The sequence below is a fragment of the Prinia subflava genome, chromosome 9 (genome assembly GCF_021018805.1).
Source record: "Prinia subflava isolate CZ2003 ecotype Zambia chromosome 9, Cam_Psub_1.2, whole genome shotgun sequence".
NCBI lineage: Eukaryota > Metazoa > Chordata > Aves > Passeriformes > Cisticolidae > Prinia > Prinia subflava.
In genome coordinates this window covers 15,338,504-15,364,771 of record NC_086255.1, presented here as the reverse complement: position 1 = coordinate 15,364,771, position 26,268 = coordinate 15,338,504, and the positions used below count along the sequence as shown (strand labels likewise).

Genomic DNA, 26,268 nt, shown 5'->3' with positions numbered 1-26,268 from the left:
ACATTATAACAATTTTCCAGAAACTGTGCTGAGTTTTGCTGTTTTCCAAATAATGTTCTTTAGAAACAAAAAAATGCATTGCAGTTTGTGCTCTGAAGATCCTGGCACACATCAAACCATTCTTGGCAGCTTTACTGATAAATATTTCTCTAGCAGAAATAAATAAGGTGGTGTTTATTGTGTATAAAGATAGTTTTAACGTGCTATCTTTTGCAGGGAGACTGAGAAAGGATTTTTGAGGAAATGTTTTGGTGTGGTGTTTTTTTCCTCATTGTTTTTAGTTGGAATTAGTCTGGACCAGATAAAATTATAAGCTAAATTTAGAAAATTTATATAAATTCAATATTTCATACTTAAACAAAATGCCAGTTCTAACATGCAGCGTGTTTGTGTTTAAATGTAAGTGTGCATATATGTATAAATATAGAGTTAAGGTATTGGAACATTCATGAGTGTAACAATTAAAGTTTTGTGTTTATGGGTAAAGGAGTTCTACTGGCTAATAAACTCTGGTGGCTAATTTTAAAACCTTTTTTAAATCTAGGGAGGTTTTTTCAGTCAGAAATAGTTGTATGCTACTACGTAACAAGTCTATTTAAAGATTAATTTTTAGAACACTGTATTTCTTTAGTCTAAATTTGTCATTCTGGGCTCTAGCTTCTTGACAGTTTAGTGGGTAACCACACTTAGTAGTGTTACTGTCACCTTGAAAACTTTCTTAACATGTAGTCCAGTCTTAATTTTTCTTGCATGATGATGCACAAGCACTGACAGCCTGCAACTTTATGGATGAAAAGAAAAAAAGAAAGAGGAAAGTATCTAGGTCTGCTTTTATTTTTCCCCCTACCTTTCTTACATGCCTCTGTTGGTACTATTAACTAGCACTGTTTGTAGCCAGATTCTGAATACTGAAATGTGGGAGCACATATTGTGGTATCTCAGTAATCTTCCAGTGTAACAGATACAAGTAACACATGATGTTCTAAGTAGTTGGGAAGTATTTCTCAATATTTTGTTAGATTTTAAATTTGATTGAATTGTAGATGTCTGCATTTTTGAATTAACTAAAACATAATAATGTTTTAGTTGGAAAACATGGGAAAAAAGCACATGGCTGTTTCATATTCAAAGTGTGATGATTGAGCACTAATTCCTTATTGATCAGGACTTTGATTTTAAATAACCAATCACAGTTAAGCTGTCAGCTAGTGAAGGTAGAGGAAAGGTCTGAGTTCAGTAGGCAGCTGATATTCTGATCAACTCTATACATGGACAGGACTTCCTTAAAAACATTAAAGCTATTAATATCGAACAGTGAATCAATAATTCTGTCTTAAAGATTTGATAAAAGATTTGTCTGTCTTTGGGAGGAAGGGTAGAAGGGAAGGTGAAGGGCATGGAGTTCCTTTTGTTATTTCCCTTCTTGGATCATCTCTCCCAGTTTTCATCTTTTTGCCTAGACTGCTTTTGTGAATGGAATGAAGAGGAAGAGAGACCAGGAGAAGTAGTGTTTTCAGGTTGTGGTGGTTTTCAAGGGGAAAAAAAGAGTTTGCTGAGTCAATGATGAATATTTCCATTTGTTAGCAGTTGGTAAAATAGCTCTCCTTTCATTAAGGTCACTCAGGAGTAATTCCTAGTAGACCTGTGCTAAGAGGATGCTAAAATATAGCACTGTTTAGTTTAAAGTTTGAAAGTGATCTGAAATGTACATGTCTGAATTTTACTTCTATTCTAGACTTTACAGTTTTAGTCTATCTTATACATTCTGTACTTAAATTTAGGGGTAGTATTGCCATGGTTTGTTTCATTATTTTTTTAAATCTAATTTTTCCATGCTTCACAAAAGCATTGCTTTTAGGCAATTGTTAGAATGCTGCACATCCTGGTACTGAGCAGTTGTCTCAGTAGTTAGAAGAATGTAAATTTTTTATATATAGAATTAGATCTTCATTTGGGTAATCATTTTATTATTATGTGTAAATATTAGAATTTTAAAAATGCAAGTTGTGAAAAGTCTCAGAAACTTTACTTGTGTTTGTTCAGACTTGGTTGACATTTTCATTTTCATAAATTTGTTATACGATTGTGTCTTTCCTACAAGCTAGGAGTAGCATTTCTAAATCACAATTAATGGATGTCTTCCTTTTCCTCCTTGTTGTGAACAAGTGTCTTTGTCCCTTTATTGCATGTTTCTCAAGCTCACTCCAGAGATAAAGCTGTCAATTTTTCTGAGATCTTATAGGAGAGAAGCACTGTGTCAATCAGGATAGATATTGATCTGCTTTGTCACAACAGTGTTAGAAGAAATGATGTGAAGTCCATTCTGCAGAGGTAAATAAGAGGCACAGAGTTCGGGAAATTAATTTTCTTCTCAATGTTCAGTCTGAGAAGACTAAAAAATTGTAGTTTTTTTCTGAATTATTTAGAAAATAGGTCTGAAAACAGAACAGCCACTGCAATCTCTTAAGTTTGCTGTTTGTGTGAATCTCAAATTAGGCATGAAAAAGTGGAGACAACAAATTGGTTCCTGTGAAAACTTTTAGTTTATGCTACATATTAATTACTCAGAAATTAAGAACTTTTCATCAGGGAAGAGAAAAGAAGCAAAATATTCAATTTCTTTGATACACACTTTTCTTTCAACTGTGTATGTTCTCTGCACATCTTCCAGATTCTGGAGAAGTCTTACTCCTGCTCTTCCTAATTCATTTTTTCTGGATGGCTTTGCAAAATTTGCAAGAATTTGCAACAGTTTTCTTTTAAATTCTTAGAGTCTAAATAAACTGCTTAAGCAGAACCACAGATTCTGTTGCATGTTAGGATGATAAATTTCACATGATTCATCACCCAAGTTGTGATCAACTCTGTAATTCTTTGTTCTTGGTTTAACAAAGTTAGTAGAAGTTATGTGTACAGAGCACTGTCAATAGGTTTCAGTGGGCATGACCCCTTTTCTTTGTTTTATCCACCCTTGAACTGTTTGGCTGCTTTCAACATCTGTTTCTTCCTGTTCCTGAATTTTATATTTTTTTCAATGAAGCTTCTCTTTGATTTGTCCTCCCCTATTCCACGTTCTGTGTCAAAGCTTCAGGTTACAGAGGAAGGCCCAATAAATCCCTGTAGTTGTAAGCCAAATTGTGTTCACTTAGTCCCATGCAAAATTAATAGCATGAGGGGTTTTAAGTAGATTTAACCAAATTTGGGGAGAATGGAATTTTCAGAAATACTGGCTAGAAGTTCTAAATTCTAGAAATTTAGACATTTTAACCAAGTGGTAACTTAATCTGAACATGCAGAACTGGTTTTCTTTCCCCGTGTCTAAACTGAGCTTCCAAAATGTATGACTGGGGATGGATTTTCACACAAATTAAAAAAAAACTGCTTCTGACATAAATGAGAAAAGCATTCATTATGGCTATATCATGGACTTTTTATATATGATTTTGTTTTATGTCATAGTCATAAATGGATGTTCTGGTAAAATTCATTTTCCTACATGGAAGAATTATTGTGAAAGTGCTCGGTTTAAAAAGATTCGTCCTAAAAAGTTATTTTGGGCAACACTGTAGGCAACTTAAAGCTGATCTTTTAATGAGAAATGTCAGACAACAAAGAAATTCACCCACCAAAGCTCTCTGGGTTTTACTCTCTGAGTGAGGCTCTTTTTTGCAGGTAAGACTCATTTCCTAAAGAAACTCTTTGGAACTGTAGCTTCTTCTGGAAATTGCTGAAATAAACAGAGCAAATATTTTGTTTTAAAACATTTGAATGGCTAAATATTGCTTTGGATTAAATGGAAGTTCCTTGTTGAAAATTGCTGCTTCATTCTGCTGAAGTATCTTGCTTTGTGAAAGAGATGCGTTAAAAACATTAATGAGTTAACATGGAGGTAACTAGTGTTACTCCCATTTACCACATAATTGTAACATTTGTAAAGGGTTAACAAATTTTTAATGTATTAACTGATTGTTAGCATGATCATCTACTGATGTGCTCAGTAAGTGTTAAGGTGTGTAATAACCAAGTGTGTAAAATATTTATAGCACTCTTTGTGGGTTTGAAAATTTTTAAACTATTTAGGAAGATAACTTTTAATTTTAAATCACGATGCCCAAAACAGTCTGACCTAATTATTTCACCTTGCTAAATAATTCTCTTGCTCATGTATTCTCTCCAGGATCATATTGTTTCTTCCTGTGACAATTGGATAAAAAAAATTGAGAGCAGTGAGACCTCTCACATTAACTGAAAGGTTTTTCTTAAAACTCACAAAGCCTGGAGCAGCAGCTGACTGTGCAGCAGGAAGACTAAGAACAAGCAAGTAGAGGAAAAAAAAGCCAGGAACAAGAAAAAGTAGGACTTCTGTAGTACAGAACAGAGGGAAAGCTGTGACATTTTTAAATATGGCAATCCCACATGACAATATACCCATTCACTTTCTGTGGATGAGAATTTCTGCAAATAAAATCTTGAAAAGTTTGGACCAGATTCAGCATTTAGTGGTAAGGGTCCTCAGGTGGGTGGTTCCTGCTATTTTTTGCTGCTGATAAATGAAGCTGTACTTGTGACTTGTGAGTGAAAAAATCAGCCATAATTGTCAGCAGATTTTACAGGTGATGTTTTCATGCCAGTTTCTGCAGTCTTACCTCCCTTGTCTAAACAGGGACACACTCTTCTGGCGTGGTTTTACAAAGTAGTAGATTACATAACAATCTTTTCTTGCTCGGCAAGGGAGAAGTTCCTGCTGTTGTTGTGCCATTCAAAACTGCTTGAAAATTGTTTGTAGTAAATTTTACAGGGTTTTTTGATAGGCTTCACTTCGTATAGAAACTGGAAAGTTTTCTTGCAAATTTTGATTGCACAGTAGCTTTGCTTGAATAGAAACTTGAACTGGGGAATGTCTCCAAATATAGCTCAGTCCTTGGCTCCAGTGGACATGTAGAGCAAGGAGAATTAATTTAAAAGCACAAGCACAGTGAAAATAGCTTTTTTTATGATTACAGGCATGCATAGATGCATAGGGCAACCGTATGAGATGCATAGTTTTTCATACAACCTACAATTTTGTTTACCTTTTCACACATAACATTTATATTTGTGGTCTATAGTTGTCCAGAAATCAAATAAAGAACTCCTGAATTTCTCTTTTCTGAGTCATTCTTACTGGTTGATGAGGTCCCATTTTATGGTGAAGATTGAGTCCTTGAGGTTGTGACCTTGTAGTTAGTGCTATTAAATATCAGTCTGCTGCAGTTCTTCAGCTCTTTTTGTATGATGAGCTTATCTCCTCTGGGTTGATGATGTCTTGTAAATATTATTATTGTATTTCTACTTTAATAACCAACATTAGTCGTTTCAAGTATCTCCAGTGATCTCTAGCAAAACTGGTCTCAAGATTTGCCCTTAAGAAACTGCATTATTCACTTTTCTTTAGCAGATTCTGTTGAGCACTAGCACTTCTTTCCTCTTTTGCCATTTTCTTTCTTACCCCAATTGCACTGGTTACTTTTTTGTCTCCATTTGTGTGGTTACTTTGCCTGTAGCACCATGTGAAATGCTCTGTGGAAGTCCTCATTAGATCAGCCATATCCTAGTCTTTCAAGAAGCACGACTCTTCTTTTCTGGGTATTGCATCAGTAATGCATAATGCTATGTTATTTCTGCACTGTGCTTTGTAAGAGATGAAATCCTTGAATTTCAGTCAAGAAAACTAGAAACAGTGTTTGTCATCTATAGTTTCACATCCTGCATCAGTTATTGCAGTTCTTTAGTTTTTGTTTTGCTGGTCAGATATACACAGTACTGCCATTGTTACTTGGACTAGCTTTAGTGGTTCCACTAACGGCTGTACTGACTCTGGCTCCTTTTGATCACGACGTTGCCATGCACCTCACCGGTTACTGAGTTGGATAGATGATACTGCATTCTCTTACTATTTATCTGTCTTCTCAGTTTACCCGATTTTCCTCTGTGAAAGTGAAGAACAGTTCACTTGGAGGCTACATTATTTTCTCCTGACTTTTTCTGGTGTTTTTTTCTCAGTCTTCCTAGACTTTTTCTAGACATTTGTTGTCCAAGGAATTCATGCTGACCTTCTAACAATTTCTCTGAATATATGTAAATGTCTGAACATCCTGGTTCTTTCCTTGTAGCAACATTTTCTTAAGGCACCTGTCAGTTTTTATTATCCTGTGGGGGGAAAAAAAAAAAAAAAGAATTCTGTTCCAAATCAGGCAGGCTTCTATCTCAAGACATTTTTCCTGTCTGGAGCAATCTTTACTAAATTTGCCGTGTGTTAATCAGTTTAGCAATTATGATGTAAAAGGAAAGTGCTTTGCCTGCTCCTATGAATACGGTTTTCAGTTTCTGCATAAAGGTTTCCTTTTGGTTAATTGGCTGTTCGCACTTGTACTTGTGTCTTGTAAGTGATTTCTGAATTATTTTAATTAAATCCAAATGTGTAGCAGTAATTTGAATGTGTAACACCTACCTGACAACACAACTGCTCATGACCTCTTCTTATCTAAGAGGAAGAATTTTTTTATTCTGGCTATTTTAAAGAATTTTAGCGTAAGTGTTCAGGCATTTTATATGTGATACAGTTAGTTATTCTTTTCCTCATATCCTCTGTGCCTTTAAGTCCCTTAGGCAATAAAAGATGGAAGTATGCATAGTGTGATTCAGTTACTATTTTAATATATTATCAGATGAAGGTAATATTTTTAATAGATGAATTTTGAATTTGTTTTTAAATTGAACTTTTTTTTGTATGTGGGATGATTCAGTATTTGCCACTGGAAAAATTCCTTTGTTTATGACATTTTTTATGAAATGGAACTGCTTGCATATAATTGATATGAAGAGTTGCATCTAATTAAAACATAATTTTGGACTGGGATTTTTTTTCTCACCTTCTGCCCTTCCTTCCTCTAAGTGGAACTTGATGTTGCAAGTGGTCTTTGGGTTGCTACTCTCTGCTCTTTCCTGCTTGTTCTGTTGCATATATACAGCCTATGATAATTTTGCAGATGATCAAATATGTAATAGCAAGTATGTTTAAATTAGAGTTTCTAACACAATGATACTTTAGGAAAAGGTTTACCTGGTATCTGACTGGCTATACAGGAGTCTTCAGCTCATGTTTAGAAGTAGGTGCACCACTTGAGAAAACCTCTAGTTCTGTTTCCCTTACACGAAGGTGTCTGAGGCAGCTTGGGATTCTGTGATTATGTCCTTGATAAAGTCCCAGGATGGACAAGATTTGCTGCCTATCTGTTCTCAGTCCCCTTAGGAAGAAGGTGATAGAGTGGATTGTTGTGTGCCACAGATTATCATGCATATTAATCTTCCTATAATAGTACAAAGTTAGGACTTAGGTAGTTCACATGAGTAAATGGTAAGTAATTAGTAATTAATTACAAGTACATGCAACGAATAGGTTAATTTTTTTCTTTCAATCCTGCTGGATGCAAAGTGACATCACACTGCAAAGGTCACCTCCTTGTCTTCTCTGGGAGCTGTTTTTCACTGTGTTTCTGGCCTGGTTCAGACCTATGAGTAAATATTGGTGAATGGGCCCAGTTCCCTCCAGGCCTTACAAACAATGATCCCCACTGTACCATTTCCTCTTCTGAAATGGAACTGCAGGTTCTCCAGGCCTGTAGGTGAGGATCTTGTTCTGTGTGAACAGATGAAACATGGCACCTCTCTTTTGCTGAAATAGCTACTGGAGTTCTGACACCTGTACAAGATTCTTGGCAGGAGGCACTCTTTCCTGAGCACAACAGAAATGGAAAAGGAGCATGACATGGAATGTGCCAGTTGGATGTTATGTTAGTCACGTTTTTCTTAAAAGCATAGTGATTTAGGGTAAAAGTGATTTTATTTGTCATCAGGCTTAAACGTTTCAGTGACACGTTTTTTCCCCTCTTACCAACATATTTGTTTGTCACTGATGATCAGTAACTGTAGACAAAACCAGGGTTTTGTTTTAGAGAAGTCCTTGAGTCTCCTTAGCTTGGTGGCCAGAGTAGATGAAGCTACCGGGCAGTGGTGCTCAGACATCTGTTTGACAGTGATTACTTGTATTCTTTGCTATCTCCATTTTGTCTCATTATGCTCTCATACCACGAGACAGACTGTAAATCTTTGAGACAATAGCTTCCTTACACAACATGTCTCTACTGTCTTTTACATTCTGTGGTCCAGCCTGCAAAGCGTGATTTTAAATCCTTTCACGCTGCAGCATCCCCAGTACTCCCTCCTCCTTTGCCTCTCTGCAGTGCTTTCATGTTGTGAATTGAGGTTTGCACTTGTGCTGATTTGTCTGGCAAGGAATTCTTAAGTCAATGTTACTTTTTCCTTGCTATGAGACACAGGAACAGAGTGGTAGAAGCCCAAAGGTAATGTATCAGTGCTGAACTCTTGCACAGCAGGCCAATGAACCAGTTAAATGATGTCATTTTAATAGCTCAAGGGTATAATGAATGGGCTTGTAAATTCTAATGCTGACATCTTTTTTTTTCCACTGGCTTGTTTTTGTGAATTGATGGTCATCTTGGGTGTAACTATTTTAATCTTATATTTTACAAGTGTTAGAACCATTTGTTAGTGGAATCAGTAACTATAATGGAAAGTGAATACATCAGCTTTTTGAGCTGCACTCAGCAGCAGGACTGATGAGCAGATTTTTATCTAAGGCATCACATTGAACAAAATATGACTGAACATAAATCCTGTCACTGTGTGCTCAGTCAGTTGTGCTGTCTGCAGATCATTCCCTACAGTAGAGTAATGGCTTAAAAATAACAGATGTTTTGTTGATTCTTCTGAATTTTTTTTTTGTAGGGTTCTTGTTTGTTTTTTTAAATACGTTATTCAGTTGTTTTCATGGCAAAGGTGATGTTTGAAATATTAATTGTATTATATTATAGTTCTGTTTACAGAGATGGTAGCAAGGTGAAAGGTGATGTTCCTCATTGGAGCATTTGACTCTGTGCTTGAATGTCATTGAATGGAGAAATAACACTAGTGATCATGTAAATAATATGCTTGGCATATTCTAAAAATGTGTGTTGGAAGAATAAGTTATCAGCTCAATTTAGGAAAACACAAGGTAAATTCAATTACTTTCTTCCTCTACTTTGCAAGCAAATATTGAATATTCAGGAACTTGACAGGATATTCTGTTTAGTGAGTATGATGCCAAGTCTCACAGCTGTAAAGACTGAGCTTTCTTATCTGTATTTTGAACATGAATTAGGGGAAAAAGGGAATCTCAACTGCAAAGTAAAGGGATATTTGAACCAAATAATATAATAGATATTATTATATAATAGCATTATATAGAATTTTGTAATTCTATATAATGCTGATTGTGATTGTATCTCTTCCAATTTCTGTGCTTTTTAGTTAATCTGAAAATAAAAATTACAAACATTTCACTAAAAAAATTTAGAACTCAGAATTTATACGGGTAAGGTTTGAATACAACTCTACTTTTCTTTGTGGAAAAATTGCTTGAGTAGGTCAAATTTTCAAGGCTTTTGGATTCAGTCCGAGTTCTTGCATGTTAACTATACAAGTTTATATTACACAGACAAGGTGACTAAATATTAACTAGAGTTTTGAAATGTTATTTTTCAAATTACATGGAAATGTTTCCATAATATTTATACACTTAGATATTGTTTTGTATGTGTATTAAATGTCCTTATTTTTCTTAGAAGCCTTCTAAATGGGCTTTAAAAATTCACCTTTTACCCAGTGAACTTCTGAACACCTATGAAAATAAAATGTGCTACAGTTGGTAATGTTGAGAAAAGACAAATATGTGAGAAGTTTGTGTTCTGTGCACATTCCAAAAGCAACAATAACAGAAGAAAACATTCCCCAATTTGTTCCACTAAAGGAACACAATAAATCCACCTTAGTTTACTACTACCCAAAATTAACTGCAAAGATAAAAAAGAAAGTGGAATTCAAATAAAATTCCATTAAGACTTGGTGTTAGTAGTTATGCTTCATTATAGGCATAGACAAATTTACCCTATTGTTCCATCCTACCTACATTTTATGTCTTCTTATTTGGTTTGATTTATTTCATTTTGTTATTAAATCCAATATAAGGAAGAATTACTGACATTTCTGGTTGTTCTAGTTCTGTGTGCATCTGGGTTGTCAATCATGTCATTATTGGCAGCATTCCAGCACCAAGCTGCAAAGGAAGTAACACTTGCTATTTACAATTTTTTTATTCTTTTGTACAGTGATAATTTTACTTTACCATGTGACTGTATTCCTCTGATTTCTTATATTTTGAAAGACTTTTTTTTAGACTTCCCTGAGAATGCAAGTGGGATTGCATCCCAGCTGAAGCTGTGAGAAGTGAAAGACTGCCCAGCAAGCATTTAGAGCATGCTGTATGTGATCATTCATGTGCACCATCATGGCATGTGGAGCATGTCCCAAGCTAAAGTTCAGAATACTTTTTTTTTTTCTTTTTTTTGCCGTTGTTGGTTTTGCTATTTTGAATTGAGATACTGAAACAAGACTAACTTGTTTTCCTTGTGTTCTCAGTATTAACCTGTGCTGCAGGTGCTAGGACGGAGTGAGTGAGCCCTGTTTGAAACAGTGCTGGCACTTTACCCTCTATTTATTCAAAGCTGTGCTTCCATTGACTTCAGCTTTGGTTGGCAATGCACAGCAGTCCTGTCCAGCCAAATTGAGGTTTATGTTGGGCACAAAAAACCACAGTGACCCCTGCGGAGAAGTTTGCATTGATAGGAAAGTTGTTTAAGCCATACGAGTTTAAGCTATTCCCTAGATCTCATTGTTCTGACCAAAATACTAATGTTAATGTTGTAGGCTGTGCTGACTCCTGTGAGCCTCACTGGAGTTGTGGTATTCTGGACACAGTTAATGTTTTACTGAGCTGAAGCCATCTTGTTGCTCAGCAGAGTTGGGTTGTGTTGTGCCACATACTGGTGCAGAAAGCTGAAAAATCTAGGGCAGCATGAAAATGTAGAACACTGAAATAAATTACTGAAACTGAGTGTTCAGAATAGAGGGAGCTTGGAAGCTTAGTAGGAAGTCAGTGAACTGAAATATGTAGACCCAGGGAGATGTGTCTTTGGCAGGATCTAGATACCTGAGGAATTGTTACTTGCACAATAAAAAATGTGCAGATGAGGGGTATCCCAACTCTGTGTATATTTTGTTAGATATAGATGACCATGCCAAAAAGGATTTAACATATGCAACCGTGCGTTTCCTGGTTAAGAATTCTGAGGATGGACGATAGCTGGGCTTGAGACCATGTGTTAGATTGCTGACATGCATTCTTAGGGTAAAACTTGTTACTTTTTAACTGTACTTTAATAATTAGTGGTCAGGTGTCTTTTCTGCCATAATCTGCTGCAGAGACAGAAGAAAATGATAGAGCTTCAGCTTTTGGAGCAAGATGCATGTTCTTCATGTCTCTGCCATGGGATAGTTCAGTCATTTCATTTTTTAGTTCATTAGTTCCAATTACTGTGGGCTACCTGTTCAAGCTGAGAGAGTTAGTGAAGAAATCAGGTTGTATTAAGATCCACTTCTCACCTGTATGGTCCTAGCTGTAGATTTGATCTTGACATTGTCATCCATGATGTAGTCATATAAGTTTTTCTCATTCATTATCTTTCCCTCTCAGCAGTAAAGACATGCTCTGTGTATTTACTGGGAGGGACCAGAAGTAGTGCTGGGTATGCCCTGCCCTTACATGCCCCTGCTGTGAGTCTGAAGGGGGTAGAACAAAGCCTACCACATTACAGGGTACAACAAATAGGAAGGAGTTCTTTTTAGTTCAAATGTTACAAATGTGTCAATACTTCAGGTACTGCGAAGTAATATTTCTTTCATAAATAAGATAACTTTCAAAATTACTTTTGCCTTCTGGGAGTTTGCTGATGCACTTATTACAACTCAGCCATCTCCTGGAGTAAGCAACACAGGCATCTGTCCTGGAGATATACAGATCTCTTCAAAGCACTGTTTAGATTCATTCCTAGAGCTTGTTCATTATGTGTGTTGGATGGAGACCGGAGACCTCTGAGTAATTATCATCACTGTGTAATTAAAGACTAGCATAATACATATGCACAAAAGTGCAAGATTCAGATAAAATGCATGTTGTTGTATTTTCTCATTTTATTTTAGTGTATTGACTGCAGTTATTTTTGGCAGCTACTCTTTGGTTTTGATTTTTTTTTTAATTAAAAGATTATAGACACTGTATTATGTGACGTTTTTAATCAGATTTACATGCAAGATATTTCGAGGTATAAAGTTGAGACCCAACTCTGACTAAAGGTCTGTTTCACTTTGTGATCCTTCAAAATCTGATCCTGATGTGCATTTGTGATTTTTCACTATGCTTAACATGTCCACTTTGAGGAAGTCTATGGCATGGATGAATGTATAGATAACAGCCATAAAGGGCTGGGATTTAAAATTTTGGAACCCATCTCTTCTTTAAGAGCTCTCATTACTAAACTGTTTTTCTTCCTTTCAAGACTGGAGAATTCTAAGAACTGAAATGTGCTGCCATATACACCAGCAGCTAACAAGGAGGGAGCCGCTCTCTGCACACAGCAGAAATACAATGCAATGTGGGCAGGCTGGACTTAATCTTTTGCTGACTTAATGACTATTCTGTAGCCAAAGGCAGTGCCTGGTAGCTGGAGATTTCTCTTTTATCCATAATGCAGTTTATCTAAGTAGGTCTTAGGAGCTTTGTCTTCTTTAGGAAGTTATCCCAGCAAATTCAAATTCTTGCTGGATTTTTAAACTTCTTTTCCAAGTTATTTATTATGCTTTATCACTCTGTATTTTGTATATAGTTTGATTCTAGTTCATGGTCCTAGTTCCAGAACTTCCTTGCAAAGTTCTCATGTGTGCTAAGGACCTTTATGAATTGTTTGTGTTGTTGGGATTGCTTAGCAATGGATTGGCGGCCTGTGAAAACAATGCAAAGGCAAATCCAGGAGATGGAACAGTATCAGCTCACAAAACCAGGAGAACCTGTTCACGCTGAGAAATGAGGAAACATAATTGTGTGTGTGTGTGTGTGCAGAAGCACCAGGCGTCTTAGAAGAAATTGCTGAATTTAGAAAACAGTTTTCAAATCTGCTGAGTACAAATGAGTTACTACTGAAATGAAAGCTACTGAGAAAAATTGTAATAGCCCTTTTATTTAGGAGCTAGAATGTTAGCCCTTACTTGTGTTTTATCACCCACACTGCAAAGTCTGTAGTCAGCATGCGTTATACTTATGCAGTGCCACAACATACTCATAAAATCTGTTGGGTCTAAAATTTCTTTTACTAGATTTATCTTGCACAAGTGCTATAATGGGAAGTGTTATAATTGCCTGGTAAAGGATTTTGATTAAATCTATCTTCCTGTGTCTAATGTAGGTCTGTTTTAATCTTGAAAATATATTGCAGGTTTGTGTGCCCCTTAAAAGGTTAGGAAGATGCAGCATTCTAACAAGCCTGCCCTGCATAGCTTTGCTGCCATGCTGCGATTTCTTTCTCCCTTTTTCCACTTGTCCAAGTGCACAGCTCCTTGGCAGGTTACACAGCAAAGCAGGACCTCCCAGGGATTTGCTGCTATAGTAGCATACTTAAAATATAACATACATATGTTAATGAAGGGCAATTAAATTCAATTTGCAGGCTGTGTCCTCTTCTGAACTCAATGCCTTCTGACCTCTAAGACTGTAATCTCAGGAATGTTTGTAGCTGGAATAAACTACCATTGTGGCAAAAGCAGCAGTCCTGCCCTTTTGCTCGCCTGCCAGTGTTGGTTTTGCCAGCTCAGCTCTGCTGTATAGGAAATCAGATCGGGGCGCACATGTGACTGATATTTCCTTACCCCTATTTAGGATATAAGCTATATCTTTGCATTTATATTTTCTCTTCAAAAAGATGTTATCATTGGGTATTGAAGCATCTGACCTCTTCACTTACCTGCAGTACTTGTACCTAAAAGATGCAAATGGAAAAGGACAACAAAAATTCTTGCTTTGAAGGAATGATATAAATTCTATTTAAGCAATTTACTAATATATCACTAGAATGGATTTTCTAATCAAAGTTAACAGGTTTTTTTTCAATTTAACCTTGCATTTTTTTTAAGGAAGTGATTATGGAATAAAACAAACTCCTCTCCTAGTGCATATTACTAAGAAGTAGGTTCTTTTAATGAAATGAAGTTTTCTTTTTGGGAAAAAAAAACCCAACCTCAGCATTTTGGATGTTTTTGTTTGGTTTGAGGTTATTTGTTCCCCTAGGATCTACTTTGGATTTGCTGGACATACATTTTATTTTATGTTCCAATGTATTGATCTACTTGGACTGGTGAACAAGTACACTTTTAAATACAGTATACAAATGTTGGAATTCTAAGCAGCTGTAGAAGACAAAAATCGTCAACAATGAGAATTGATAATCAGTGAGCTTATTTAAACTTCAGTGCTCAGTATAGCTTCTGACAGAAATCAAGTATTATTCTTTGAACATCATGTTTGACTGCCAGAAATGCTCAATAGATGAAATAAATGTGTATAGAAAATAATGGTATCCCACTTATAGAAAATACAACATTAGCACATTGGATAAGGAAATTGTGTCTTCGGTTTAGAGTAGGCACTGTGGGAACATGAGATTTTTGACAGTAAGATTATCTGTATTTCAGAGTTTTCTGTAACAGCAAGCTTTTAATGATGTGTATTTATTTTAATTCCAGAATAGGAATATTAAAAGAAAGCTTAATTTATGCCAGTGAACTCCCTTCTCTCCTTTAGTTTTATTTAAAGACAACCTAAGAACAAGCTGGTTCCAGAGAATTAGTATTTATTAAGACAGAATTTTATTACCTTTTCTATGGTTACTGGTTTTTCTCTGAGGATTTTAAAAACTAGTTTTTCAAGCAAGAATATCTTCTAGTAACCAGCATGTAAAACATTGTTCCAGGAATTGTGGGAGCATATTACAAGGAAGGTTTCAGCTTGCAGGGTAGAATGTTATACCATTCTTTATCAACTGTAACATAATATAGTATACACCCTGCTCCCTTTTTTTAATATATTGATGAGAATAGGAAAATTATTTATTTTTTTAAGCAACAGGATGACTACAGAGGGCCATTCTGTTGTGCTGTTTTATGGTGTACAGTACTCTGGATATGTGGGCATTGGTAGATTATTTGCTCCATGGAATTGTTCCTGAACTTTGAAACTTGTTGTTCTAGTAGGCCTGCTAAAGACTGATTCTGGGTTTTGTTTTTCTTTTCTTTTTCCTTTTTACTTACCAAAAGCAGAAGCAGAACTACAGTGAATTAAAAATGGGAGAGTCAAGCAATACAGATGAGTCCTTGCTCAGGTTTTTGAGTGCCCTACAGTGGAAGTGTTATCCTAACTTGCCAGTTTTTCTGTTGCACCTAGTGTACTTTCCTTAAACCTGTCAGATTAATATGAGACATTTGAAGAATTAATTGGTACTTTCTGGCACAAAGGTGCCTGCTGGTGTCTTAAGCATTGCTTGCTTGTACTCTGATATTAGGGTAGCACAGTGACAGAAAGCAGATGATGAAGCTGTAAACCAAAAAATCCCTGAAACAATTTCATTTCTCCAGTGTAAGCAATTAATACTGCTTTTTTCTAAGTTCTTATTTAAATGATAATTTTAGAATTAACTATTGCTTGTATGTATATGTTTAGAAATATTTAGAAGCCTCTTTGCATAGCTGTACTGGTGAAAACAGCAATTGCAAAAGGAAAGGTATAATTTTAAACAACTGTAGACATATTTATAAATTTTATTTTTTTCTTATAAAAAGTTCTGTCAAGAAGAAATGTAGAATTGGGTGCTGGAATTTATATAACAAGAAATGAGCCTATGTTAGAAAACTAAGTTTTTCAATAACACGTGTCTTTTCTTTTTTTTCTTTGTTCTAGGACCGGAATAGGCCCTATGACACTTTTAACTTGCACTCTTTGGAAAATTCCTTAATGGATATGATAAGGACTGATCATGAGCCTCTGAAAGGTAAACACTACCCTCCCAGTGGCCCACCAATGAGTTTCGCTGATATAATGTGGAGGAATCATTTTACAGGTTAGGAATATTCATATGTCCATGCTTGCTTGGTGTTTAAACAAAAATCAGCTTTTCAGTATTTCTATAAACTTTTTGTTAATAAATGAGTTTCCATTTCTGTGAAATTTCTGTTTTCCCATCTTAAGATAAACTTCTCTGCTAGGAAGATAAGGTGAAATGTATATCCATTTATTGTAAGTGTACAATCGTAGTATTATCTGACTGGCATGTCTGAAACATGGGGTTTTGTATCAGCAAATTGTAGAGTGAGATCTCTTCTGCAGTCACTTCAAAAAATGTTTCGTGCAACTAAAGTCCAGTTGTTGAGTCCAGCATCTTTTTCAAAGGTTATACTTCACTTATATGTGGGTTATCAGCTGGGATACACTGGTCCTAAATCAACCACTGTATCATGATTACTTGCTAGAGTTATTTCAGGTTTCCTTTAAACAAATTTATCTTAATTTGGATTTCAGATTATTAGGGGGAGCCAAAAGATATTAGATATTTTTAAGTACTGGGAAAGTTTTGATTATATATGCTGTTAAACTGTGTTTGTTGTCTCAGGTGTTGCATTAGAGATGAAACCATTTCTAATACTTGGCTGGTAGTACAGTAAAAGGTGGGGCAGCATTTCACTGAATTCCTGATCAACCTGCACCCTCCTTTGTCTTTATCTTTCATTGGTTAAGTTTAAAATTAGGTACACATTCTTGCTGATATGCATTCTTGCTGACTTATAAGACTGCAGATAGGTGTAAGCTGTATACCAAGGAAGTATTGAACAAGAAATGATTCCCAAACACTAAGAAGTAAGAACACAACAAAGAAATTTAGTTGTGTATAGCACTTCCTATGCTAATGCCTATATACATGTTTTTTGATGTCATGACTGCCTCATTTACTCTGCTCTCCATTGGTAAATTTTTTTTTCTTGGTCAAAATATTGTGCCTTTTTTGCCATCTTTCTGGGTACAGGTTTTCTTCACAACCCAACTAAACTGGCTTCTGTACCATCTTCTAAGCTGTGCTTTCCACTGTTACCTTGAAATTTGCTGTACCATAGCCTTCATGTGTCTTTAACCATTATTCATCTGTCTGAAATGGCAAGGAATATAGTCTAACGTCTATTCAGATCATAAACCTCTGACATAAAGGTTAAAGTTGAACTTAGAAAACCAAGTTCAACAGAATTGACATTTCTACTGGACGTATCTTTCATGTGGCTGGCATTAGGACATTAAATAAAATTCAAATTGCTAGTAAATACAGTTAAGTATTTGTTGTATCTTGTTAGATGCATTGTAATTTAGCTGAAAATCCCACAATTTTTACGTGTTTTTTCGGTATTTATTTACATATACAAGTAGAGAATAATTTTTTAAGCATAAATTTCCATATGAATCTGAGTGTGGAAAGAAGTGAAAAAGATGGGGTTAGAAATTGGATTGGATATTAATTGTTGAAGTTGGATATTATGTAAAGTTTAAATTGGTCTTTCCCATTTGACAGTGGACCCATTAGCTTTACTTTTGCTCTAATAAAGGCTTCTGTCTCAGATTGGATGGGCTCTTTCTAACCATTTCATTTTCTCATTCAGTGCTTTTCACCCTTTTTGGCCTTCCTGCCTTGCCAATGAGCTCACTTCCAGTCAGGAGCTGTTGGAGAACTCTGCTTTTCTGTTACTTACCGCCTTTGTCTCTCTGCCTGTCTGAGTGATGAGGTTTTTTCCCCAAAGATACAATTGCTCTCCCTGTTTCTTTCTTCTCCTCCATCTGAGTACAGGGCTGGCTTTGCCAGCCCCCAGCCTTGCCCTGGCCTCATGTGCACTTTCCCTGCTCCTGTTTTCACACCACAGCGTGACTGGGAATATTTGTAGGAGCGGCTCTTTCAGGACACGTTTGTTCTCCCTTGCAAGAGGTATTGCCTTCCTCTGTGTTAAACAGATCTGTGTTATTATTTCAGCTGAATCCTTTTCCTGAAAACCTTTCTTCTGCAAAAATTCAATCCTCAAATCACTTTCTTACTGCATTTTTGCTGTTTCTTTTTCTGTGAAAATTGCTCTTGACTGTTTTCCTGTACATCCCACTTCTTTTTCTCTACAAAGGGGCAGAAGGTTTTCAGCTGCTGTCCTCTGCACCTTCCTCATTTTACTTTGTTGTCTTCTAAACTCATTTGCTTTTTCTTATTTATTCCACTCTCCTCTGACTCTCCCCCTTGAAGTAGCAGGACATTTTAGTCTGTTACCACATTCAGAAAGCAAGTGATCAATACTGCTTGCTTTGGCTTGTTTTTAAACGATTGCCAAATTTTTGTTTATTTTCACCTTGAAGCTTTTTAATATATTGGTTATGTACATCAGCTTAATTTTTTGCAGTTCCTCGTAGAGAAACCCACGTGAATGCCTCTTATGTGAATCTCTGGAATATTATTGACTTAACCAACTGTCTGGGCTAGTTCCTCTTCATTTTACCACCTCTGTCTTTTGTAGTAAACTGTTTATCCCCTTTAAATCTTTACTTCTTCTTGCATCTGGTTGTCCTCTCTTAGGTTTGTGCACTGTTTCTTCTGAAATACAAAACAAAGCAGCCACAAACCCCCTAATTTAATATAAAAGCAATGAGCTGGCTTTCAAATGACGTTTTAAAATTGTTCTTCTTTTGGTAAATGAGCCCTTTTTTCTCAAACAATCTCAGCTAGCAGTGCTTACAGGTCAGTTTGCCCTACATTTACTATCCAGATTTTTAAGTGAAAAGGGTGAGTGCCAAAATCCTCTGATTTTGAAAACACAGGAAGATTTGATTCTAGAAAATCTATATGTTTCTTGGAGCCTCCAATGCGTGTTACAGAGCCAGTGGAGCTGTTTCAGGATCATTTCCTGAACCTGCTGCTGCCAGTAAATACTTATTTTTAGAAGTACTGTCTGTATATATATTCATGAGTAAAATATTGCGAGCAGTTTATCTGAAGTTTGAAACTTTGCTTGGGACATCATCCTTCCTGGCATATGTGTCCTTCATGTCCCAGCAGATACTTGGAACAAAAAATAATTCTCGTAGGTATGGAACAAGAGTCCCCAATTAGAATGTAGGCGGGAGGATTAACCATAAAAGGTTCTGATGGGAAGATGAAATTGAAATGGTTCTGGGATATTTTGTTCTTGTTTTGGGCTCTGAGTTCCTCATGCTCTGTTCAGTTCAGAGGAGGGAGTGGAGAAGCTCCATGTGAAAATGGGAGAGTCTCTCCTCTTGTTGGTAGTAGCTGGAGCTTCATACCCTTCTCTCAGTCTGAGGTCAGGCTTTGTCCTGTCGGCCATGGAAATTGAGTTTGTTTCAAGGTTACCAAAGCAGATCACTTCCTTTAAAGCATGATCCACTTGGCCTTGAGAGGGCTTGTGATTAAGTGACATTTTTTGAGAGGGACGTTTTATTCAAGTGTGGAAGAGAGCAAGCCTGGCAGATTGTTAGTGCAGCAGAAATGGTCTGATCTTAACTGTTGCAGTGTTGAGTGAGTTACATTGAGCCAGTCTGGTTGGCAGGCTGGGTTGGTGCTCTCCAGCAAGGAGAGCCAGGGTCGCTCCGTTCTTTTTGTGTGTTTCTTGCTGTAAAAGACATTTGAAATCTGGCTCTGAGGTTTCTGGACCTAAATCACCAGCATATCCATCTAAGTTGCATTTTATCATGAGCTCAGTCTTGGGAGAAGGTGCTCAGTGTCAGCTCTTTTTTTGTTTCTAGAACTGATTTCTTTTTCTGAGCTCTTTCTGCCATATAGGGAAACCCTTCTGTATGTTCTTGTCTTTCTGCCCTCATAGTCTGGGAACTGTGTAACTTTACAAATGATTTGCCATTTTCATGCTTTGACATTTAAGGAATGTAAATTAATTGAAAAGGAATTCTCATTTTCATTTGTCCCAAGACACTTTGGCAGACTTCCCTACCTGCTTTCTCTACCATCAAGACCAGCTTCAACATTTTTCTTTTCTTTTAGTCAATACTTATAAATGCTTTCCTCCTTTCAAAAGAAGGGGAAAAAAAGGAAAAAAGTTGAGTAAAGGGGTTGTTAAGCTTCGCTTGATTAATGACAAATCACAGTGTATTACCCAAGGTATCTGGCTGTCCCCGTGTCAGTCCTAACGAGGCCTCTTGGAGAGAAATGTGCAGTAGCTCCTAAGGTGATTTTCCTGAACAGTCTTATGTATTTTCTGAGTGGCCAATAAAATATATTATACGCTAAAAAAGTATGAGGGACAGTTTTGCTTTAATGAATAAAGGTTATATTTGCAGTGTTTTATAACCTTTTTTTGTTTATATTCTGCTTTGACCTAAAGGTGTAGGGCAAAAGTGAATTATCAGAGTGGCTATGGGTAGATGCCACTTATCAGTGACCAGAACTTTTCTTTCCTACATAAAAGTGTCTCCTGTCTGTGGTGTGATATGTCACTGTTGCAATGTGCTTATCCATGTAAACTATTGCATTACAACACAAACAGAGGCATTCTGATCTATAAAAAACATTTTGATCAGTAGTAACTAGCAGCTGCCTTTGTTCTATTTTTAAATAATTAAATAAAATATTTGAGCTGTGTTAGATCATATGCTGTGGACATGTGCTACTGACAGGTCATGAAACTAAGTATAAAACTGAGGACAGAAATCCCTCAAAATATTTCTTTTAAATTTATTGTTACAGTAGATAACACTAACATTTTGTTTTTATTCCAAATCAGAACAAACTTTGTAATTTATAAATTACACCTAACAAAAATTCTTGTTTTTTTAAAGTAACAGTGTGACACAACTTTGAAATATAAATAATTTGGGGCATACATGTACAGGAAGATTTCAAGAATAGGCTTTATTATACCTAATTTTAACGGATATCATACTGTAGAAAGATACATAAAACATGTGTTGATTATGGCATAATATTTCAGTACAGACCAAGATGTTAAATATAAATGTACAACAGTTCAGAGGCAGAAACAGCATCTGTAGAGAAACTTTTTATCTTGATTTTCAGTACTTAATGTCACCCCTTTATTTGTGAAATACAAAACTGTAGTTACCGGGTTACTACTTCATAACTTTTGTCAAGACTCTATCAGGTCATATGAAAACTAAGCAAAATTTAAGTTTTCTTGTTGACATTTAAGTTAACCACATTTTTGACAGCCAAGTGTTTGAAGATTACATGCAACTTAAGGCTGTTGTAATAAATACAGAATGGACCTTTACATTTCCACTTTGATTTGTGTTAATTTCAGTACATGCCACCTGACTTTGTTCAGCTCTAAGTGTTCTAAGCTTTTTGTAAGCAAAGCACTAAGTTTGCCACATGACCTAAGAAAAGTGTAGGTGAATGGATCATATCTGTGTTTGCAGGCAGCAGCTGAATGCAAAGGTCATGCAAATAGAACAAGTGTTGTCATCTCAGTCCTACAAATGGTGCTGCACTGTTGGAGCTTTTTGTAACATTTTGGTTAGGGAAAAAGTGCAGTGTACCAGCCCTTGCCAAAATCTCAGTGCTCATCAGCCCCCTTGCTGTACATGCTCATGAAAAACAGGGTGAGCAGACAGATGCATTTGCACATGTATTAGTGTTTAAAATTAGGCCCCTCATGCTAATCCTTTTGAAGGAAAGAGAGTATGTTGCCCTTCAGTTTAAAACTCTGCTTATTTAAGAAAATCTTCTTTAATTTTTTTTTTCAGGACAGAGTATGGTCATTAAATGGTTGATATTTCTTAAATTAAATAAGTGCCTTTTGCAAGGGTTGTCCTTCTTGTAGTATGATCATCCTTCCTAATTTGCTGCTGGCAACCAGCATGTCCTTGTCTTTGATCTGCTGAATCTGTTTGGAATAGTGGGATTTTTTTGTTTGCTTTGTTTAGTTTAAGAAGTGGTTATAGAGATAGCAAATTTTCCTTCTCTTTATTTCCCTTTTTTCATTGTGTTATTGAAGACTAACCTCACAAAAACCTAAAGCTATTTTGCTTTTTTCTTTCTCACTTTGCTACTGTTTTGATGGTTTTGTATATTTTAGTATAGATTGCTAATGGAAAAGTCTGCTTTGATACTATTTCATTTTAGCCCCCCCAAAAACCCCAATGAAAAATACTGATATTGCTCTTTTGAATAGTTTTAGAACTTCATGTAGAATGAGCATATGTGTGCAAATATTTGTCTACCACTTACAAGTAATGCCAAATTTAACTTTTAAGTTCAAGTCTTGCTTTCAAAGTACTATTATCTTGCAAATATAGCTGTTTCCAAGCGAAAAATGCTTGCACTGCTTGAATGTATGCAAGACTGATGTGTTTTATTGGAGAAATGTAATTTACTTTAAAAGTCTGCATTTCATGGTAATGTATATTCTGTTTTGTTTTATTTTATAGGTTGCTTTCCCTACTGATAGTATATATGTTCTTAGTCAGTGATAGGAAGAAGTTTTATTACTGATATTCATAGCTGATAATTACACACTTCTCTTCACATTGCCACAATATGTTTTTGTGCAGTTAAAGTATATACATGTGAACACAGTAATAGTTCTTCATATTTCCCTTCTGTCAAACGATAGTACTTTTGTTCTGCTCAGTTTTAAGGTTTTTTTTTAAAGATCTGGGAGTGTGGGTGTTTAAATTATGGGTGTGAACAAATGACAAATATACATTAAAAAAGAGGGGAGAGAATAAAGTCAATAATCTTCTTCAGAGAGCTGCCTTTTAGTTTTATGGGTTTTTATGTGGACCCTTGCTTACAACATTCTTGGTGATGAAATTGTCTTGGGCATGTATGTTGAGTTAATGTAGCATAATTTCACATGTCTGTAATTTTGGGGAAAAGCAGAGAGAATGGTCTAAGATCTACTCAGGTAAAAAATATTAAAAGTCTTGTATATGCACGTGCTTTGTGCTTTGTGGCCATTTGTGAATCCTGGAGCAGACACTCACCCTGAGCTGGGGGTATGGGCAGATGAAGGATGCTGTGTGGAGTTGTAGGTTGTGCTGTAAACTGGGCTCCTGAATACATGTGAGTCAGAGGAATAATCTTATTTCACATGTTTGGGGTAATATTCTGATCTTGCTTTGGTCTTTGCACTCTTCTGTGTCTAAACTTTACCCTTCCCCACTTGCTACCTGTCTATTCAAATAAGCATTGCTGGGTTTTAGTGCCTTTTGTTGGCACTAACTTGGAAATCATAAAAAAGAGTGATAAAAGAGGTGTTATTACTAAATAAATAGAGCAGACCTAGTCCTGTTGCCAGTTTCATTTGACCTTGCCACGGGATTGTGTAGTCATAAATTGTAATTGATATCAACAGATCTAAAGAGTTATGTGAGAGGAAGTTCTCATTCCCAGAAAGTTCAGGACAGGTCAAAAGCAGACCAACTTTGGTATTTGCTAGCAAATCTTATGCCAAATACATATACCAATTGCTGAATTGGTATAAGTGGTCAATCTTAGTGCAAATCGTGAGGTGTAATAGTGCAAGAAATTTTACTCAGTATAAAAGTGATGAACATTGTTTCTTGGAATGTTGCTTGTTACATAAAACAGGTTAGAATAGGTAACTGTGATCTTAAAAGTCCTTCACTATGTGAGTGTTCATATCCAGGGGCTGATTAAGGTTGCACAAGTTAAAAAGCCATGAAGCACTTAGGAAGAGTAGATCAATAAAAGAGGAAATGCAATAGTGGTAAAACTGTGTCTGATCCTCTTGTTTACTATTTCTGGAACAGCATTATTTCTCAAAACTGATCATGTAACTCAAAATTATCTAGACAATTTAAAAAGTCTATTTGTGAAAGAATCAATAAAGATTCATATGTGGGAAGGCTATACTTCCTTAAGTTGTTAGAAAGATTTCAGAATTCATTCAAGATCATTACTCTCCCTTACAAGGAGAAGATAAATTCCATTTACTTCTCATTTCCAGTATAATACAGAAGAGAAGTTGCTCAGACTTGATGTGCTCTAAAAAAGAATTGGGCTCTCTGCCATGAGAAGTATGATATTGCACATGCAGCAGAGCACCCAGGCAGTTCAGCCAGAAAAGTCTCTCCAAATGTTGTTAGGAGAGATAATTTAAGAAATTTAATGATGTAAGATAAGCAACAGTGCAGCCTGGGCTGTACAAGAATCATCAAGCCTTCATTTATGTTCTGAAGTGTTCAAAGAGCAAGAAGTATACAACTAGATTTTTTTCTTTCTAAACTAAGCATTGAAAAGATATGTATGTTATAAAAATGTAATTGAAAAGTGTATGTTACAAGAGCACATAATTGAAAATAGGCTCAGTAAATAGTTATGAAACCAGGATAGGCAGACTGAAAATGGCAGATGTACACCAAATACAAGTACTGAGGATGTTGTTACTGGAAGGGTTCCTATTTAGGATTTCACTGAACTGCTAGAATTCATAACTTCTGTGCTCTTAACTTCTCTATGTTTCTGTTTAGTGTGCTTAATATTCTTGAAAAGTAACCTAGAGATTTTGTTTTATATTTATAATTAGAAATATGTGCTTGTAAAGATTTTGAAATGTTCTGGTAACATACATATGTTTTTCCTAAAATTGATTGGTTTCCAATAGTCATTTATTTATTTCACCTAAATAGGTCTTTGAAAGTACATATTCTTAACTACATTTCACAGTTTTACATTGCACCTTTAAATTAAAAAAATTATAATTTCCTTTCTGTGCTCTCTTGTTGTTCCTTAGATAATTATGCAGTTTTGTAATTTGCAGATGGCTTCTTTTTTTCAATTGAATAATTTGCTTCCAGCAACAAAACATTAAAACATTACGACCAATATGAAAGGTTGTATAATTGTTCATAATTAATTTGTTGCCTTATGATTGGTATATTGCCAGACTCTTTTGAGTGCTTTTAATACAGGTGTGTTTTGAAAGGACTCCATTAATCTATTTCTGTAGAGCTGCACGAGGGACCTCTGAAGATGTACAGAATTATCCTGCACGCTGCCTTAGCTCAGTGGGAGAACATGTCCTTCTGCTTGTGCTGCTCTGTATTTTCTGCTCCTCCTAAAAGAGAGCTGACAAGAACTGTTTAAAAATAGCAGGCCAAGGGCAGGTGACAAAATGTCACACAAGCAGCACCTGGTCCAGTGACAGCCTGGAGGGAGGAAAAAACCAAACCCAGATGTCACAGATAGGATTCTATTTCTGAAACTGGTCAAACACCAGAATTTCATCTTCAGCAAAGGAAAAGAGAAGGACCTATCCAAGCATTATGCATTCAAATTTAACTCTGTTTTTTTTTTCATAGTAATTTTTTTTTCCCCTTCTATTCCAACTATTAATTTTAAAGTACAAATTAGTACAGACACCTTTTCTTGGTACAGGTAATACCTGGAACCTCACACTCATTAATACACTGTTAAGGAAAAGGGAATTAATGTCCATTTGGAGAGATGTCTGAAGTATTTTAACAAAGGTTATACTAAATGGAATAACAGCAGCTTAATGTTTCTGCAGTGCCAGATTAATGTGAAAATATGTATAGGAAAATTCTGTCTGTAATTAGGAAATGTGAAGTGGTTAATGAAGATCATCTCTTTAAGAAGCTTTTCTCAAGGAGTTGGAAAGTAAAAATGGAAATTCTATTTACCTTCTGTTCACTTCTTTCTGGAGGTGGTCTTTGTTTCATAGCTTTATTGTGGTGGCATTTTTTTCTAAATGAAGGAGAAAACTTCAGTGTGAAGAAAAGCTTTATTTACTTTTCTTAACCTCCTTATGACTTAGTTTGAGAAGTGTATTGAAACTTCATGCTGCATCTGTTCAGAAAGAATATTTATTACAGCACAGCAGTTTCAGTGACTGGAAATAGAAGGCTTTCATTTTCAATAGGAACTAAAAATGTTGGAGAGGATTTGCTTTAGTTCTGCTTTGCCAGAGTTTGTTTGTTAAAACTTGGGTTTGCAGAGGTACAGGAACATAACCATTATATTGGTTTTTCAGTGTAGTGAGTGGATCCTGATCCATACCTGAGCTCCTGAGCTCACTTCCATCTAGTGAAGAAATGTAAAGTGACCTCTTCCTTAGCTCCCAAACTTAGCCACAGACCTAGAGACAGGAAAAGCCTATGAAATGGAATTACATTAT

General features: G+C 35.9%; 1 protein-coding gene across 8 annotated transcripts in view; it reads left to right on the top strand.

The window, feature by feature from the left end:
- The window catches only part of CPEB3 (cytoplasmic polyadenylation element binding protein 3), an 80,010-nt gene that overhangs the window by 12,617 nt on the left and 41,125 nt on the right, over nt 1-26,268 (top strand). For 7 of the 8 annotated variants that reach the window (XM_063405588.1, XM_063405583.1, XM_063405582.1 and 4 more), the window contains exon 3: nt 16,001-16,160. In XM_063405588.1, the coding sequence (XP_063261658.1) occupies nt 16,001-16,160 (160 nt within the window). The remainder of the gene's footprint in view (nt 1-16,000; nt 16,161-26,268) is intronic. The other variant, XM_063405584.1, reaches the window with a different exon arrangement.